This window comes from Aptenodytes patagonicus, chromosome 6 (assembly GCF_965638725.1).
Source record: "Aptenodytes patagonicus chromosome 6, bAptPat1.pri.cur, whole genome shotgun sequence".
Taxonomy (NCBI): Eukaryota; Metazoa; Chordata; class Aves; order Sphenisciformes; family Spheniscidae; genus Aptenodytes; species Aptenodytes patagonicus.
The window spans coordinates 54638492-54658795 of record NC_134954.1 but is presented as its reverse complement, the minus strand read 5'-3'; the positions used below and the strand labels follow the sequence as shown (position 1 = coordinate 54658795).

At 36.5% G+C, this 20304-nt stretch overlaps 1 protein-coding gene and 1 long non-coding RNA gene across 16 annotated transcripts in view; one reads left to right on the top strand and one right to left on the bottom strand.

Annotated features, from left to right (window-relative positions):
- Nucleotides 1-15340, bottom strand: part of LOC143162393 (sodium channel protein type 2 subunit alpha-like) — a 48981-nt gene extending 33641 nt beyond the window's left edge. For 2 of the 15 annotated variants that reach the window (XM_076342709.1, XM_076342715.1), the window contains exons 1-11: nt 15068-15340; nt 12723-12841; nt 12248-12337; nt 11236-11364; nt 10638-10729; nt 9340-9576; nt 5659-5722; nt 4246-4387; nt 3154-3388; nt 2022-2302; nt 1029-1376 (exon numbers count right to left, since the gene is read on the bottom strand). In XM_076342709.1, the coding sequence (XP_076198824.1) occupies nt 1029-1376; nt 2022-2302; nt 3154-3388; nt 4246-4387; nt 5659-5722; nt 9340-9576; nt 10638-10729; nt 11236-11364; nt 12248-12337; nt 12723-12841; nt 15068-15340 (2010 nt within the window). Of the gene's footprint in view, nt 1-995; nt 1377-2021; nt 2313-3153; nt 3389-4245; nt 4388-5658; nt 5723-9339; nt 9577-10446; nt 10539-10637; nt 10730-11235; nt 11365-12247; nt 12338-12722; nt 12842-15067 lie in introns of all 15 variants that reach the window. The other 13 variants (XM_076342704.1, XM_076342703.1, XM_076342711.1 and 10 more) reach the window with 11 other exon arrangements.
- Nucleotides 12080-20304, top strand: part of LOC143162396 (uncharacterized) — a 31125-nt gene continuing 22900 nt past the window's right edge. The window contains exons 1-2 of the long non-coding RNA XR_012995696.1: nt 12080-12159; nt 18181-18387. This is a non-coding gene — a long non-coding RNA (uncharacterized LOC143162396). The remainder of the gene's footprint in view (nt 12160-18180; nt 18388-20304) is intronic.

The following is a 20304-nucleotide window of genomic DNA, read 5'->3' as shown; positions in this document are numbered from 1 at the left end:
ATGAATTTCAACTGAAGAAACAAAAGAAGTCCGCTTAATTGACCCAAAAAATGAATACTTTTTTTTTAAAGTATTTATTAAAAAAATTGAAAGCTGTGTTATAGTTATATCATTGAACACACTTCAATTATAAAGACGTTTTGAATGTATAAGCATGGGTAGATTTTTTTTTTTCAGGAAATTAAATAAATGCATGAAGATGAAAGTATAATAAACTGCAAGAAGATTGTAACTGTAAGAAATCTGGCTGATGTACTTTCAGATGCTTGTGACCTGTGTAAAAATTTTTGTTTCAATAAAATAAGGTTTCTAAGAAAAAACATGCAACGGATGCCTCTGCTCCATTCCTAAAGCAGACTGAGGGAAAAGGGAAAACTGACCAGAGGGACAAATGGATAAATTTGCATGTACTTTTTTTTTTTTAATTATACTTTGATCCTAGGCAGTGAGAAACTCAGATCATCTCTGAGACCCAGGAGAAAAAAAGCTTTCAGAGCTTCTATAAACTATCAACATAATCATAAAGGCTATGGTACAGTTGCAGAATACCAAATATATGGATGGGGGGAAAAAAGCAGAACCAGCAGATTACTGACAGAGAATTAGGAAATACATTTTAAGGGAGGCTAAAACCATAAAGAAAGAAAAAAATCAAAGCAACATAACAATATGCACAATGTTTAGAAAGCTGAGCACCCTATTTGGGGTTCTAAAACAGATTTAGCAATGGAACATTACTAATTTGATTCACTACGCAGGTGCATGCATGTCGTTGCTCTGTAGGTAAATAAAAATGTGCTACTTCGTTCTCTTTCATTTTCATGCTTCAGCCTGTCACTTTTGAGTGAATCACCGTAAACCCATTTCATTACAGTAAGATATGCAAAAGCAGTCACAACCTCTCAACCATTTTCAAAGCATTTCATTCCGTTAAAACATTTTCTGGTGCAATAAAGAAAGGTCATGAAACCTGGAGTAGTTTAAAACTTTCTTACATTGTCATCAGTTGTCGGTTTATCTATTATCACCTCTGGCAGAAGCTGTCCAGTAGGTGACAACAGACCTGGTGGTCCATCCACTAAGGAAACCACCCCATTGCAATCCACAGTGCTGTGCATCTTCCCATTCACTGGAAACAGTGTCAGCCTTCTTGATGATCTACTAGCCTGACTAATGTTACTACTGCGCCGTTCACCATGTCTGCGTGGCAAAAAGAGAGAACCTCTTCTGCTCCCATTATCCTCAAATGTGCTGTGCTCATCATCAGCAAAGTCATTTTCAGATCCTATCTCTCTTCCGTATTCTCTAAAACTGAAAAGACTTGTTCTGCTACTACGTCTGGGAGAAAACAGGGAGCCACGAACACTCAGTAAAGACTGCAAAGAAAACAAACAAAATGACCAGCTGAAGATTTTAAATATACAAAATGCATGTCCATGTATTAAAAAAATAATAATTTATATTCCCCAGGAACCTTTCAGTGTTATTTTTAATACAGTGCCTTAGGTAGGTTTCAGACACGTGCACTAGAGGTCTGAATGGGTAAATTTACAGTATATCTAAAACAATTATTGGAGAGAAAAACATGAATATGCATAAGGCCACAGTAGTTTCCATCTCTGTATTGAAGAGAAAAATCGAAACTTCTAGAAATTCTAATGATCTATGTAGATCAAGCATTATGTTAAAAGATATCAATACCCTTAGTCTTCTACATCGATACATTATACTTAAATTTTCCTTTTATGAATTAAAAAGGGATTTCTATTTCAAATTAACTAGGAAAATGCAATGCTGCTGTGCATGTTAAGACCCACCAGATCCTAAACAATAAAATGAGAGAGATCAAAACACTTGTTTAGGTACACTCTAGAAAATAATACCAAAAATAAGTTGGTATTTAAAATAATGCAACATTATTTTTCCTTGGTTGTATTACTTTGCAAAGTTGCAGTGAAGTTTGTTAGATATTACAGTTATCTCACAAACCCCAAAAATGACAACTGCACTATTCACAGTACCTGGTGGGGCGATGTGAATGGCTTTCCATAAGCAAGTCTGTTCCCATCAAAAGAAAAACGGAAACCTTTCCTTCTGATACTGCCATCTGATTCAGATTTTGGAAGCTTTTCATCCTTCGTGTCATCCTCTTCTCCAGAGAGCTCCCTCTGCCTTCTTTTCTTCCTTCTATTTCTCCTTTCTTTGGCACTTTTTGAGCTAAACTTGGATGCTTCTGAAGAACTATCTGAGGGTCCACCAATCCCACTTTCACCGCTGTACTCGGTCATCTCTGCTGCAGCTGCTGCTATTGCCTGCCACAGCAATTATTTAATGTGATGCTTTACAAATCACAACATTTTCTGAAGAAAGCTATAGTCCTTGTTCCTAAGATTTATATCAAATTACTTTTAGATATATGACAAAAACCTAGATGGATTTGTGCAAAACTTCAAATGGAATTCTGTAATATGAGTTAAAATAAAAGGGCAGTTATGAAAGTTGCCGTTCAAACAGAGCTCTACTTTGTATCTGTATCATGGAGTCAGCCCACATTACGTACTTCATTGTGCCACAAAGTTCATTACAAAAGACTTGAAAATTAGTAAGTTTATTAGAGTGAATACAACTGCAAACAAAAGAGCTAAACAGAGTCATACTTCAGTTTGTATTAATTTAGTAAACTAATTTTGACTGTTACTGTAAGTAACAGCTTCCTTAAGCTGCTCTTAGGAAAAAACTTTGGGGTACTACTTCCAGTCTTTGATTCACTGGCCATAACACAAGTAGCAAAAATTAGTCAGAAGTTTATGGATAAAAATATTTTAAACTCTAATCAAAGCTTGACAAGTATTTCACAAGTATTGCAATTAATTCTAAGCTGAGAATTCGGAAAATCATCATGACAGGTTACTAGATAGTACCCCTAGATAAGAAATATTTAAAAACTATTGTTCTGATTTGGGGAGTACTTTTTGTTCTCCGTTCAGAAATTCATTAACACTTTAGACATTATACATTTAAAAAGCAATAAAAAGCCATAGAGAAAGCAGTCTAAAGTACTTGTGAGCTATGTAAAAGAATGGCTTTTTTTTTTTAATATGTTAATTAAATTATTTGTTTCGTTTTGAACGAATAGCATGCAAAGGAATATACTAAAGCTCAAACTCTTGTTAGAAAATACCTGAGCTGCTTCTTGCTGCTTCCTCAGCTGTTCAAGCATCTGCTGCAAGTCTGCCTCCCTCTGTTCAGCTTCAACCATAGTTGCTTGATTTTGCTCTTCATAGGCCATGGCAACCACAGCCAAAATCAAGTTAATCAAATAGAAGGAACCCAGAAAAATGACCAGAACAAAAAATATCATGTATGATTTGCCAACAGCTCGTAGCGTCTACAGGAGAAGAAGAGAAATGATCCATCTGGTGAAAGCATGCATCAGTTCTGCAGTTCATAAGCATTTACTGAATTTGAAAAGTGTAAAACTATTATTGAGTTGTTCTTCCTTCTGTAGTAAGATCATACAACCTTTCTGAATTATAAAGTAATCAAAATAAAGGGAGCATTCATGTATGTGAAAAACATGTTTAAGGATCATGCTGCTTTGAGACAAACCTCTTTTAATGCCTAATAATCTTGAAAGGGATGTGGGATCAGAGTGATTAATGTAAATCACACATCACAGGTTGGATGGTTAGTATGCTTACCATATATTAGCATGCCTTCCCCTTGAAATAACCAAAAGGATTAAAGATGGCACAACTGATTAAATAATCAAAAGATAATATTTATTATAATTAACAGATTTTCACATACCATATAATGAAAAGCTATGGTATGAATGGTATGAATAGTAATTTATATCAAGACGTGCATTCTTAGTTATCAAAAACAGGATTCAAAGTACAGAAATCAAGATTCAGATTTTGCTGTCACAGAGTATTTTTACAATTTAAACTCAGTATTAAAGTTTCTGAAAATAAGATCTTATCACGAAGCACAAAATGAAACGTACACTGTAAAAATTAAAGGATCAAAAAACCCTCACGTGCCTCTTCAGAAATCACATGAGATTCTGTAGCAAGTGCTCATGTATGTTTAATTCTGCAACTGAATTTGCTTCCTTTCATAAATACTGTTCATTTTCAATTGCTAACAATAACAATAGTATGTAATATAAATATGAAGAGCCTTTCCATCTTTTATTTGGGGCCAGTAAGACACTAACCACAATTTTTACTATACACTCACTAGCTGATAAAGATTTTCCCAGTAGTCCTGTGTCATCAGTCGAAACAGTGACAAGAAAGCCCAACCGAATGTGTCAAAGCTAGTATATCCATAGTTGGGGTTTATACCAGCTTTCACACAGATAAACTCTTCTGGACATTTACTAGGAAGAAAAAAAAGACAAAAAAAAGTAAAGCAATGCATATAAAAAATCATATAACAATAAAATTGTTTTTAAATGACTGTACCTTGAGCTTCTAATGAAGGTTCATTATATCTAATCTGTGAAGGGGGCTGGTATTTGTGGCTTACAACATTCTAAAGATTAGTGAGGAAATGAAAAGACTTTCCTTTAAAAAAAGCCAGAAAAGAGCAAACAAGTAAACGAAAATCTTTCTTCCTACCTTCTTTCACCATTATACACAAAATAAAACTTACTCCCAACAGTTTGGTATTACCTCTGCAGATACCTCTTCAGTGGAAACAATATATTTACTTCACAAAGAGATTCCATAAGGCGAATACTTCCATGCAAAAAAAAGAAAGTCAGTATACATGTTTTATGCTGAATTTTGCCTGTCAGCAGGGTTGGCATACCAGATTTCTTGGTTTCTTCAGGTTTGTGAATTAGTCAAGTCAAATTAACAAATTTTACCAATTCCTCACAACAGCAAATAACTGTCATAGTGACACTTTTATCTCCTGAAACTGTACATATCAGTTTTGATAGTAGGTGATCCAATCTCGGTATCAACTGTAGGCACATTGTTTCAGTTCTGATTCAATTTTTGAAGGATAGAAGAGATTCTTGCCTCCAAAACCTCCACAGAAGACACTATAAAGATTTCTTTTCATATATGTGCATGTATATTAGATGCGTATTTACACACACACACAAAATTATCTGATAGTTACCTACATATATACACTAAATGTTTAAAAAAAAAAAAGATTTAAGTATATCTGTTTTAAAAACATAACCAACCAAAACCAAGGGATGGACTGACATAGAATGATGTGATTTTGTTACAAAGAATTGTCACAAAGAGAGAGCAAGACACTGCCATGCATGCAGTCCACAGACAGAAGAATCCTGAAGATGTCTTCCCAAAAGTTGGTCATAAGTCCCAGTGCCCCATGCCTATTTTAGAGATGAGAAATGGCATGAAACCCATGATAAATAAGTATGTTCTTACGTCATTGTATCTACCTGCTGAAATGGAATTTTCTAGTTACATAGAGTTTTTAAAAGACATTTACAGAAAAGTATTTTCTCATTTAACACCTTTACTCATTGAAGTGTTTACTTACTATGAACCATGACCACATATTATTGACTGTGAAGTTAGGTAGCTAAATTAGCTTTTTAAGTTTAGAGTGGTATTTTTTACATTTTGTTTAGACAGGTAGTATGTAATTTTCAGTGTACCTTACCCTGCATCTGAGCTATTGCCACAAAGCAGATATTCCTTTTGTCCTTCTATGCGATAGAAATGACCTAAAGAAAAAATAGGAAGTGACATGATGATAAACAGAAGGAGTAATTTTTTTTTTTTTTTTTTGCTGAGGATGAACCTATGTTCAAGTTATCATGGTTTGAATGTTCATAGTCTCCCATTCATGTTTTCCCAATAATGGGTTCAAATACTGGCACATCCATACTGGTAAGTAAAGCTGCAAAATTAAAGAATAAAATAAAAACACACTGTAAAAATAAAATTCTAAAACAATGATTAGAACAACATAAATTGCATATTCTCTTCTTGAGTCATAGCAAACACTGAATATCCTTCCAAAATCTGATGTTCAATAAATGACAGAAAGAAAGCACAAAGCTTAAAACTCCTCTTAGTCAGTAGGTAGACTGTAATCAGACAATTAAAGCCTATCTTATTTAAAATTGAACTATTTACAATGGCTGGCTAACAGTTTTGAAGTCAGAGCAACATTAACTAGCACATCCTGTGACTGAAAATATGAAGGTAGCATTTAAAAGGAAGATGGACGTTCCAATGACAATGTTATAACAGCTGCTGTACTATAAACAACTTTACAGAATTTTTCTCTTAATTATAAGGTGGTAGCCTTCAGAAATAAAGGAATATATTTTGTTATTAATGATTAACAACTGTGCTGTCCTTAAAAAAAAAAAAAAAAAAAGAATACAGATAGAAAGATGGTAACAAATCAGGGAAGAAGTTGATGTGAGTGAGGGCAGACCCCATTCAGAGGGACCTAGGCAGACTAGAAGAATGGGCTGACAGGAAACACATAAAATTCGGCAAAGACAAAGGCAGAATTGTGTACCTGGGAAGGAAGAGCCCCTTGCAATGATACAGGCTGGGAGCTGACCGGCTGGGGAGCAGCTCTGCAGAAAAGGCACTGGGGGTCTTGGCAGACAGGCAGCAAGGTGAAGGTGAGCCAGCAGTGTGCCCTGGCAGCCAAGAAGGGCAACAGCCTCCTGGGCTGCATGAACAGAAGCACAGCTAGCAGAGCGAGGGAAGTGACTGTCCCCCTCAGCTCAAGCACTCATTAGCCTGTACCTAGAATATCGTGTCCAGGTTTGGCCTCCCCAGTGTAAGAAAGACATTGATAAAGTGGAGAAAGTTCAGCAGAGGGTCACCAAGGTCATGAGAGGGCTGGAACATTCACCCTGTGAAGAGAGGCTGAGGGACCTGACCTTGTTCAGCCTGGAGAAGGGAAGGCTGTGGGGGCAGTTGGTAGAAAGCATCCAGCAACTACAAGGTCATCAAGGGGACAGAGCCAGGTTCCTCTCACTGGTGGGTGGCAGGAGAATGACAGACAATGGGCATAATTTGAAACAAGAGAGGTTCCAACTGGTTATAAGGAGAAACTTTTCACCATGAGGATAACCAGGCACTGAGATCTGGAAAAGAGACAGAGATCTGGAAAAAACTCTTATTCCAACTAAACTAATCTCCTGCCATCCTCAATTATCCTCAACGTACCTTTCAAGCTGACAAAAGGCTTTGGTTTTCACATGGTAAAACACTATTGTGGTATTTAAATAGTCAGAAACAGCGCACGGGATGAAGAATATATGAAGACAGGAGGATTCTAAACCAACCACTTAAATCAAATCTAGTGATGCCAAGATCCTACCATTCAAGAACAGTACTTACACAATGTTAGAAAAATTATAATCCTATGACTTCCATGGTATCTTTAGAGCTGGCCAAAACTTTAAATGTTCAGATACTGATCTAAATGCCAGGTGCCAATACTTTGACACGTGGATCCAAGATCTGTGCATATCTTTTCAAAAAGTGAATCTGGCCTTGTTCCTTAATAAATGAAAATGCACAGATATTAAGAAAAGCCACTAGAGGGTATCACACTCAATCACAGCTGACTGGCATATGATAAGCTGAAAGAAATATTAGGAGGACCCACAACTGAGCCCGGTGAAATTATAATGCAACTGACACATACAAATGATTAAGAACAGGTTATATGAGAAAGGAGGAATACAAACACAACTAGATGGAACTGCCTCACCTGCATCAGCACTCTGTAGAGACTCCCAGCAAAGTCAACAGTTGTAGCATAGGAAGCAACTGACATTCTGGAAGATTTTAGTTGTGTCTTTTAGTTTTAGATTGCTACTTAGTGGAAATGGAAATAGAGAATCTCTATACTGTATTTGAAGAGAGAATTCAGAAGTGTTTTACAGCATATAAGCTATCATCCAAAATTGCCCACAAAGGTGATAAATAGCACTATCACCGCTCCATTTTTGCATCCCTTCTTCTGCAAATAAACTAGCTAAAATGTTAGCTTGCACAGCAAATGTAAATACAGTCACAGAATTTCCAGAACTTTAACAATTCATAAGTATAGAAAGAAAATCTGAAAATACAGAAAACAGCAGAGAACTTTAATGTCCATTTTTAAGTAAGGAAGGAAATATGACTCATCAAAACTCAGTCTATAACAACTGTATTTTCTTCTACTTTTGGGTCACTGAGGAAGAAAGCTAGCATCCCTTATTCTACCAATTTCTTTTTACTTAAATACACTACTTTTACAATTAATTACTGAGCAATACCCTGTAAATCCACTTTCAGCACAAACACAAACATAAAACTGAATCAAAAGTTTGGCAATTAAAAGTTATTCTACTACATCTCATGGTTCATTGTGTATTACAACTTTACTGGTGCTATCACTTAAAATGACACAAATAAAAAAATAAATATCTGTGTGTTTCTGAACCAGCCTGAATATTATCACTTCAGTCTACAGAGATTAAGACTGTTGAAAAATATCTGGATAAAGATGTCTCTGTCAGCCCCCTTAGTAACTACAATAGGTCCTACAGATGAATACCATCTCCTTCCCCACCAGAATCTCTACTTGCCTAGTGAGTTCTTTATTTCACAGAAAGCAATTGGTTTCTTACCTCTACCTAATAATAAAAGTACATCTTAACCAGGAAATCTCTGATATTTATCTAGTGCTACTCTGTCTTATTTATAACCTAAAGATATAAGGAGAGGCTAAAAGAATTAGTTTTGTTCAGCCTTGAGAAGACTAAGGTGTGTGTGTGGGGATCTTCACGCTACCTACAAGTATCACATGAAAGACTGTAATGAAGATGGAGCCTGACACTTCTCAGAGGTGCACACTGGAAGGATAAGAGGCGACTAGCAAAAGTTTGAGCACAGGAAATTCTGAGTTTGTATTAAAAAAAGTTACCGTGAGACTGGTCAAACACTGGAACAGGCTGCCCAGAGAGGCTGTGGTATCTCAGCCCTCTGAGATAATAAAAACTTGGCTGGATATGGCACTGAGCAGTCTGCTCTAACTGGACCTGCAGCTGAGCAGCACTTCGTCTGGATGACTGTGGAGATCCTGTCCAACCTGCATGATTCTGTGATTCTAAAACCAACCTAACCCTATAAGTATGTTTCTAAGTGCAGTTAATGGAAAGAACAATCACGTCAGCATGAGTGTGGGATGCAATACATAAAAATCCCTACTCTTTGTCATCCTATTTAATTGATTTTTATCTTTAGCCTATAGTATGAAACAGTAATCTTGTGTGTGTGTTTATAAACAAAAATTTTAGCAAGTTACAACAGTATTTCTTACTTTCATTCTCAATGTACGCCGTCCAATCAAACACTGTACCATTAAAGTACGGAGCTAGGTATTTTTCAAAAGACGTTGAATTTTCTGATGGCCATAACAAGCATTTATTCTTCAAGTTGCCCATGAACAGCTGCAGTCCTATTAGTGCAAATACACTCAGGCAAAACACAGTCAAAATCATTACATCTGAGAGCTTCTTCACAGACTGAATTAAGGCTCCAACAATAGTCTTCAAGCCTGCAAACAGAGGCAGATTTTTATTATAATATTAAATATTTACCTAAGCTAAAATGTAATGTGAACTACTCCAACACACTATTAAATATCATGCACAGCTTCACAAAAATAGTCTTAAAATATTTTCCAAAGGAAAAAGGTACCAATAAGTCTCATCGTTCCTGACAAATTAATTTGAAAATATCAACGGGAATGAATGGTACACATTCCAAAGCACCTGCTCTTCAAATGAAGTAGTAACTTTTTATTCATGCTCTCTATACATGTAAACTACATGTAAAGAAAATTGTTCATTTTCTTTTCTTCTTGATGCCTCTTGCTCCAAACCTTTGCCAGTGTTCTATTCCAATACACAATATATTGGCTCTATAACAGCAAACAAAACCAGAACACAACTGCATTATAGTAGAAATTTTAATGATTGCATTCTATTGCATCCTATTCAACTGGAAGTGGGGTTTGGTGAAGATAGGCATCTTAAGGTAATAAATACGTCATGCAATTCCCATGCTACTCTTCATTATCTTATTCCTTTGTCTTTGTCAGGGATTCAACCTTTACAACAGACTGAAATTTTCAATCCCAAATGTCTTTGATAAATAGTAACATTAGTAAGAGAAAAATGGAAAGAATTAATTTTGATCCTTAATGTGGGAGAGAAAATTTGACATCATGAAATGGAAATATACACAGGCTATGTAATTCAGTTTCTCATGCAAGAATGTATTAAACTCTGAGGCTGAGTGTTTTAGAGAATTAGAAAAGGGAATCAAATTGAAGTTAAGACTAAAGCCTGGACGCTTCTGTTAAAAATATGAGTTCAGCTTCTGTGGAATTTCAGTCAGCCTCAGTGTTTAACCTCGCTCTCACCTGGAATGACTGATATTGTTTTCAAAGCTCGGAGAACTCTGAATGTTCTCAACGCTGAGACATTGCCCAGGTCCACAAACTCTGTCACATATCTGTAGTGAGGGATTCCACACACAAACACAATGACAGCACACACAAAATTAAACAGAGGTGATGTAGAGGGCCTACCATTTTACACAGTTACTTCTTACCTGGGATTACAGAAATAGTTTTCAAAGCTCTCAATACTCTGAAAGTTCGAAGAGCTGAAACATTGCCTAGGTTTACAAATTCTGTTATATACCTGTAGGATTAAATCACAGTTATTCAGAATTAAGGTAGAGTGTATATTACTTACCTGGACCTGTAATCCAGACTATTTTTTTTGGAAGGGGCAACTTTAAATGAAAGACTTGCACTTTATTTGTGTTTCTTAGGGAAAACTTAATTGAAACGGGAAAATATGAATGCAAGTCTTTCATTTAAAGTTGTTTCAATTAAGTTTTCCCTAAGAAACACACCCTTAAGTATTTCCATTGAATGCAAATTAAAAATGAAATGGATTTCCCTGATTTTATTGTTTAAATACTATTTAAAATTGATTTTTCAGTGGTAACTTCTCTTTTATACTGTGGGATAGTCCACTAATTCTGCTGTGCGCTACATTAGTGTAAAATATTAAAATGGAAAAAGTTGAAACACAATTCAACTACAATTCATTTTAAATGAGCTAAGATAACCCAAACAAATTATTACAGGTTCAAAAAAAGTTCTAACCGATATTTTACTTAAAAAAAATTATATACTTACGCAAAGGAAATTACAACAAAATCAAGCCAGTTCCAGGGGTCACGAAGGCAAGTAAAATCATTTATACAGAAGCCTCTTGCAAGGATTTTTACCAGAAATTCGAAAGTATAAATTCCAGTGAAAGTGTACCTATGAGAAAACATCCAAGCAGAAGTTAAAGACTGCCGTTCAGTGACACGACATCACAGGAAAATCACTCAAAAACAGTGGTTAGTACATGCACTGTAATAGCAGTTACATACTCACATAAACTATGACTGCTTTCCCACCATTCTTCTGCAAAATAACTGGATTTATTTATTTTATCTGAAACATATTTTTGCAGTTTCTGGCATATAAGATTTAGAAATTTCAGCACAAATAATAATAAGCATAACGAACATGAAGAAAATAGTTTTGCTCCAATAAAAATTTCAGCATGGTTGCCATGTCAGAAATAAAATCCATAGGTAAGTGAAACCTAGTGTTTACTAAAGTTACTTGATGGCTGACCAGGTAGACTTGAGAATGTCAAACCATAATCCTCATCAGAGGTATTTTCTTTAAAGAGGGTCTGTGTCCCATTTTTAGATTTTGTTACACAAAATGAAGGTGCTTCACAGGGGCTATAGAAAGCATCTTCCACACTGAAAAGCAGTAGTTTCAGGTTGAATGGCTATTCTCTTCCTTTTTATTTTCTTTCTTTTTTCTTTTTTTTTTTAAATAAAAATGCTAAAGGAACAGCTCAAGAGGGAGAATGCATAAAAACATTACTTGTACAAACATTCTGAGCAAAAGTATTAATCAGAGTTTTGTTCAAAGAAAAAGGTTAACGATATCACAGTTTCTTTCCTTCCTAGAGCTTGCAGGTCTATGCTGCTTTGAGTTGCAGCTGGGATCAAACTCCAGGCTAGAAAAAGGAGAATACTGGTATTACACACAAGGGTAAGTAAAACTACATAGTCTAGCTCTTAATTTAGCCTTTCATTTTTAAACCACTTAAAAAATTATTAGCTAATTTAAGTATACTTACTCTACATTCTTTGTCCAGTCTGGAAGGTTACTCCACGTCATAAATACACAGTTTGTCAAAATAGTGAGCATAATGAACATGCTGAACAACGTTGACTGTAGTTAAGGAATATACTCTTTTCTAATGCTGAATTTACATCACACAAAACATGAGGAATTGACCAGGCTATAGAATACTGACAACATGTATGATACAAATCAGTTTACTATCACTAGCAATGTCATAAATAACGCAAAGATGTTTCACAATAATGATGGCTATACCACTAACTCTGTAATCTAGGTATACATGCCGTACATCTCTTCCTCTCAATTTAATCAGAGGGTTAAAGTGTGAATGAATCTTAGCTCTGATTCACTTTGAGAGAAAGAATTAAGGGCAGGAAAACATTTAAACACTAAACCAAAAACCCCAATGTTATTAAATATTAAAAAAGACCAGTAATAATTTTTAACAAACCACTTGAAAAGGATATGAATGAACCAAAATCTTAATAGCTATTCTTCTAATAATATGGAAAGGAGATAAAAGGTACAAGGCAGGTGTGGCACTGAACCTGAAGATTGTCTTCCCTTTATTCAATACTATAAATGTCTTTAAAAAAAAACAAAAAGGGAGGGGAGGATAGGAAATGTGAAATTAAGGATACATGTTAGCAACCTTGCCATAAATAGAGGCTGCGCTTACACAGATGTAAGTAGACAAATTTATTTTCAGTAGAATTATACAAGCAAATATCAGATTCTAAATTTTCACATGAGCAATGAAAACCGAACACCATACATTCTTTGGCTCTGTGCTCTTAAACAAAATCTGCATTTCAGCATTTTTCAGGATTATGTAATTACATTAAAAATATAATTAAAAATTTGTCATTTTTAACAAAAATTAATCCAGCTATATTACTTGCACTTCAGCTCAAAGCTGGCAATGCAAAACAAAGCACCTAATTAACCATTTTTGGACACTTATGAGCAACTAGTTAACCATTTCAGCACTTTAAAACTGTTTCTGAAATGAGACATCCTGGGCTTTTAAAAGCTTTACTGCCTTTATTGCCTGTGCAGTCACCACTAGTACCATTTATGCAACCATTTTTTATTTTGACTAGGAGACACAATGAAAATGTCATCTAATGAAATCTTAATTCAATCTACATCTTACGATTATCCTCCCAAAATACTAATATCCGGAAATAAGCAGGTTTTAACATTGAATCTTTCTGTTTTCTAATTATATGCTACTGTAAAAGAAATAGATCATTTGACAGTAGCGTTCGTGAAGTTGAAACAACAAAAACTGAAATAAGTAAAAAAACGACATCTGATTATTAGTCCTTAACATTCTGTACCGGAAAAAACACTGCTTTAACTTAGTTGCTTCTTAGAGAGATAATATAGCGCTTTGGTCAGTTACTTACATGCAAGATACTAATCTGTTTATTATCCCGTACTTCATTTCAAGAACCTGTTCTATGTTTTTAATTCAACAAGCATTTTATTGATTTACACAATAAAATAACCACTCACTGCTTATTTTGTACTGCCTTTTAAATGTAAACTCAATTTTGCTTTCATTCTGAACATCATTCCACTTCTCATGCCTACATAAAACCACCTTTTCTTCATCTGTACTTGCCAAAGTCATCACCCTTGCTCTTTTCTCCTTTTGTTATCATTGTACTATAAAAGAAACTGAGTCACATTACAGTACATATATATATAAATTTAGATTTTTGTCTTTAGGTCTGTATTAGGCCTATTACACAGACCCAATACTAAAACACGAAGTACACAGTTTTAGTCTTTTCACTCAGTCCCATGTGAGAAGTGAATATGAGGCTACTCACAGGAGTGTTATTTTTATACTGTTTTGCTGAACTGATACTGAGCCACAAACCCTCTTTTACATTAAACAAAACCACAGCATTTGCATCTGTGCAGATGTAAAGTGATTCTAAGAGGAATGCCGCAGACTTTCAAGAAACTCCTTGCTCTGTAACATACTATTATTGAAGGCATATGACCTCAAATTGTCCTACCAGTGTACTGTCTTCATGTTCCTCACAGGGCAGTGTGGGGAGGGTTTACTTGCTGGGGAATTAGTATTAAAATCATCAGGAAAAACATAACTGGCCAGAAAAATCAAATCCTCCCCATGAGACTCAGAATAGTTGCAGTGGTCCTGAAGCAAACTCTAGCATAACAAACTCACATCTGTAAATGACACAAGCTGTTACCAATCCACAGAAATCACATCACATGAAGCTGGCAATATGTGATGATAATAATAATTTTTTTTTTTTACTTATGTCCCTCCCTAGTCAAATAGAGTTTAACATTTAACTTTTTGTAAAACAAATATTTCTATGAGATTTCAAGGAATGTTTGACAGTCGATCGTTTTGGCAGATGACTGAACAAGCACTTTGGACAAAGACTACCCTGCTGAACTAGATCCCGGGTACTGTCTATGTTTCCTAGAAACCCCAGTAACAGAGTAGCCAGACAGAAAGGAAGTTTTCAAATGCTTCAGCATTCAATCAGATTTGAAGAGATTAAAGGACATCTAATACAAAATCCACTAACTCAAAATATCATAAGAAAACCTTAGACATTAAAAGAAAAGCTCTCTCAAAAAACAAGCAACTTAAGCAGAAGAGTTACAGTCATATTTATAGTGTATTCAAAATAATTAACATGATATCACATACTGCATAATTCTTTCAACCAGGGCTTCTGACTACCTCCACACCAGAGCATTTATCACTTTATAGTTCAACAGGAGTGTTCTAATTACACTCTTAATATAAAACACTTACTTTTTTATTGATATAATATGGATCCAGGTCCTCCAGGGGCTCAGACACCATTCCTGGAGGAATATCACCATAAATAAATGGCAGCGTCTTTCCTGCCTCCAAGTCATTACTCGGCTTTGGGTGGTTTTCTTCGTGACCACCATCATCTTTATGCTCATCTTTGTCACAATGAGACGTTTCATCAGCAATACGTTTTTCAATAGCTGCAAGAGATTCTCTGGTGAAATAGAAGAAGCTGTCAGATCCTGGCGGTACCAGCATTGCCTGTGCCATCTTCTCATTCTGCAAACTTTAAATGCTTTTAGGCTCTTGTGCAAGAAGATCCTAGGAGAACATGAGAAAAAAAGAAACAGAAAATAGAGGGCAACAGCAACAAAAATCCCCAAATAAAAGCTTTTGGCATAGTCATCATCTGCCTCTTTTCTAATTCTAAAGCACTGTAGCAAGAAATATTTGAATTAATTGTCAGATACTTAATAGAAAATTAGCTACCTTAGCTTTCCTAAAGTAATGACATGGCAAGCAGACACAAGTTATGAGGTAAAGAAAAAAATGAAAGGAAAAAAAAAAGATCAAATTTGCATACAGTTTGTCAACTCAGGTTAATACAAACCTCACAAAAAGAAAAAAGGAAAAACATTCTCACTTTCCCTAGCCTAACCATTAAGTTAAAACACACCTTTTTGTGAAAAAGTAAGAAATGTGTTAACACAGCTACATACTGCAGTCAATGGTTACAAGTTCTAACATACGGATTTATACATCAAGTTGGCACAGGACCTTAAAAAAACTTGCAACTTCTATTACAAAAGTAGAAGGAAAAAACATGCCCTTTCTATTACTCTCTTCATTTCTGATGGCAACACTACTCCATCTGGTGGCTTATACTATGCTTGCTAAACTAATGTTTATATTATGCTATTAGACAGGTACTACATAAACGCATTTGATATTTAAAGCCATATGCACAAGCAGAAAGCAACTGGGCTGAAGTTTAGTCTTCTGCTTTTTGGGTTTCCTGACTTGCATCTTCCTGACTTTTAATTGTAACTTTGGTGGTGCTATGCTCCATAATTAAGGAAGTTATGATGGATGAAGGGTTTTAGATTTATCCAAAAAACACAGCATACTCTCCCCAAAGTTACAGAACTCTCTCTGAAGCCAGATAATTTTCAAAAGACCTAATAAATTGATTAAATTACAACAAACAGTAAGTTTTCAACAGATCACTTCTTTCTAGGTTTCCATTTTCTACAGTGAGAGCGCAGTTAACACCCATGGGTGCAATGTCTTCAGAATAAACCGATTTTATGAACAGAGACAAAATGGAATCCAGTCCTGCTTGCTGACATTGGTTAAGTGTTGTAGCCTTTGTCAACACAACATTGTGGTGGGTTGACCTTGGCTGGCTGCCAGACTCCCAGCCAGCTGCTCTCTCACTCCCGCTCCTCAAAAGGAAGCGGGGTGGGGGAGAATAAAGCGAAAAAGCACATGCGTCAAGATAAAGACAGGGAGATCACTTACCAATTACTGTCATGGGCAAAACTAACTTGACTTGGGGAAAAATACTTTTTTGCTCATTAAAAGAGATTTGGATGGTGAGAAACAAAGACAAAACCTAAAAGAACTTCCCCCCCTTGCCTCTTTTTTCCAGGCTCAACTTCACTCCTTCATTCTCAACCCCTATACCTCCTCCCTCTCTGAGTGGTACAGGGAGGACGGGGAATGGGGGACTAGGGTCAGACCACTTCAGTTCCTCTCTGCTGCTCCTTCCTCCTCACATTTTTCTCCTGCTCCAGTGTGGGTCCTTCCCACAGGCTGCAGCGCTTCAGGATAAGACTGCTCCAATGTGGGCTCTCCATGTAGCACGGTTCCTTCAAGGAATATCCACCTGCTCCAGCGCAGGCTGCAGTGTGGATATCTGCTCCAGCATGCTCCTCCAGGGGCTGCAGGGAAACACCTGCTTCATCATGGCCTGTCCCACAGGCTTCATGGGAATCTCTGCTCCAGCACCTGGAGCCCCTCCTCCCCCTCCTTCACTGACCTTGGTGTTCGCAGGGCTGTTTCTCACACTTTTTTCCTCACACAGACATGTGGCGTTTTGCCCTTTCTTGGATGTGTTTTCCCACAGGCGCCACCATCTTGGCTGAGGGACTCAGCTGTGCCCTGTGGTGGGTCTCCTAGAGCCATCTGGAACTGGCTGTGTTCGGCACGGGGCAGCCCCGGTCTTTCCTCACAGAGGCTGCCCCTGCAGCCCCCCCACCAAAACAGGTGGTGCCACAGACACCCAGTACAGAAATACTGTGAATACTGGTCAGGGTGCTGTGAGGCCTAATTCCCAAGAGGAAAAAACCTGAAGCGGATTTAGATGAGTTGCTCCATTTGCTATGGGCTTCTGTCACCAAAAATGTCACAGATGGAGCCTGTTCTACCCAGGAGGTAAGAGTTGACTGAAGACGTAACTTTTTTTCTGATCACAGTGTGAGCTCAATAGTAGGGGTGTGCTGGGAAGGAAAAAAAATTGATGACATACTTTTTCATGAAGTGTAACAGCTCCGAAGTCAATCAACACATGACACCACGAATCCCAGAAATCTGCCTCTTCTAGGTCAACTTTTAGGTCAACGTAATGTTAGTTGCGGAAATCTGCTATTTTTTAACAATTTTCAAGCAGAACCTAAATTCTCATGGACACGCAACCTAACGTTACACAAGCCATCTCTTCCCCAAAATTAGCCACTCAAGGGTATGCACAGACTTCAAATTCCTGCTCTTTCAGCTGAGATACAACAGCTTCTGAGTCGTTAGCAAATACTCTTTATGACGATAAAAGACACAAAAAAGGGGTCTTTGCACAGGCTAGTAAAGAGATGAGAAATTTTCTAATAAATAGCTATAGAAATCAGACGTTCTTCATGTCAGCCACCAAACACTTTAGGAAAACACAGAAATGTTTTTTCTCTGGAACAGAAAGCCTGAGAATGCCAAGTCTTCCCTTATTTATTAAAAAATGAGTAATTTAATCCGTGCCATCTTAAAGTGATCCACCATTCTCAAATGAAAGGTTTGATTGTTGTTTAGCCTTCTCCAGTGAACTCTTCTCAAATCCATAGCACCAGTGACCCTGAAGATCTGCCCAGCCATGCTTGGACTAAGAACCAGCTGTGTCTCAAAAGGTACTTTTCCTTCAGAAGCTGGACGACATCTGTGCCTCTAAATACCCACGGAACAAGCACCAGCAAAAAGGGAAAGAGATCTGTCTTACAAGGAAGAACACCAGGATCCTTTTCCATAAGCTTCATTTTTACCTAAGAGCTAAAGTAAGTAATGCAAGTATTATTTGGTGCCCTTAGGTCATTTATTTAGCTTACAACGCTGTTTTTCAGAAATAAAATGGAAGGAGGGGTATTATCTGCTTCTTTATTTGTAAGCTGAAAATTCACAAGTATTTCCTTAGTGTGAGCAGCCATGTCTATTTAATTTTTATTTTTTTTTAAAGTCTAGGAAAGTTCTTGCTAGCAGGGGCTTTTTCCTACACCAAGGTGGTAGCAGTATTAAGTTAAACAGTAGGTTTTCCCCAAAATACCCATTCCTATATGGTGTATTAACCAATACTGTATGTGTTGTAACAGATTCTGAGGACTGCAGTTATATAAAATTTGCCTTTTCTGTACTGAGTGATGCAAACTACAGTTAATATACATGCAGCTATATGTAATCAGTCTACACACACTCAGTTATTAACTAAAACGGTTAGATCGTTGCACAAACTCTTTTAGAGTCTGAAGAGACAAGAGAGCAAAATCTACAGCCATTAAAACATCTTCTGTCTTAAAACCAAATAAAACAGGAGCTGTACACACAGTGCTGCCTTGTTACAGTCACGCTGCCCTTTATGGGCTAAATACGGTACAGGTTTTTCAGCACATGTACACACCACTGACCAGTCCACCATGCCTACGAACAAGCAGGGGCATACTTGGCATTCTAAGAAATACGTATGCAACTTCATGTTTTGATGACTATCTTCAGAAACAAAACAGGCAGAAACAAACTTGTCAACAAAAAGAAAGGGGAGACACTCTCCGAGAATAAGACAAGTATATACCATAACGTTCAGCTAGTGTTTTGGAGGATGTTCTCATTACTTGGAGAAAGACTTTACAAAACTTTAAAAGTTTTCTAGTCAACTTTATGAATGTAGGCTCAGAAAGTGATGAATATGATGCCTGCAGAAACTACTTGTTACTAAACACATACTTGAAGAATGTCACTAACTTATTTCTGTCTATGCATTTAGACTAAATTTGCTCTTTAGAAGTCTATAATATGTAAAACTAAAGTTTCATGACTGTTCATTTTACCGAATACCACTACAGCCTTATAGCAGTTTTTCTGAGTTGTTACAGATGTTATCAGAATGAAACCCAATCTTTCCGCTTAAACGTTCATATTCCACCGGTTTATTCAGCAAGGCTTAAGTGGTATCCTTAGGGCTGAGATGAACTCCAGTATTTCTCTCTAGAGACACCATAGCCAATGATTGCAGCACATCTCTCAGTGTTAACATAAAACTGAAAAAGGTTCTTTTCCAATACATAACAGGAATATCTTTTTATTAATGATTTACCCTAGCAGCCTAATCAAAACCCATGCTTGGAAAAAACCCATACCTATTAAACACATCTTGAATTACAGTTCAGTGACCATATTTTCTTATCATGACTTTTTTAAAGTACTGCAAATACATAAACTCTGTAGCATTGTGGAGCAAACTGATGCCACTTATATCATTACCTCATGGAAATCAGTTTATCCAAGAAAGAAATGGAGTGAAAAAAAACTATGAAGATGGATGGATTGGTTTAATGACTTAAATGTTCTCCCTCTCTTTTCTGCAATCTTGATGGCTTCTGTATTACGAACTAAGAGGTAATAATAAATCAAATCAGAAAACAAGAATGAATGTGAATCCTGAAGAAACTGACAACCCTCCCCCCCGAAAACCCCACAAAGGTCCTTCTGAAAGCTTCCACCCCCCAAAAAAACCCCCAACATTAAGAAATCTACCAGCAGTAAAAAAACAAAACCCAACACATAACCCCCCCGTTTTCTCAGCTTACTATTAAGAAATAGGCTTGTAATCCAACATGGCTGTATGGTGCATGTAAGCCTGAATGGAGACTCTCTCCATCAAGCAGGACAGAAAAAGCAAGTTATAAATGAAAGATTACAGA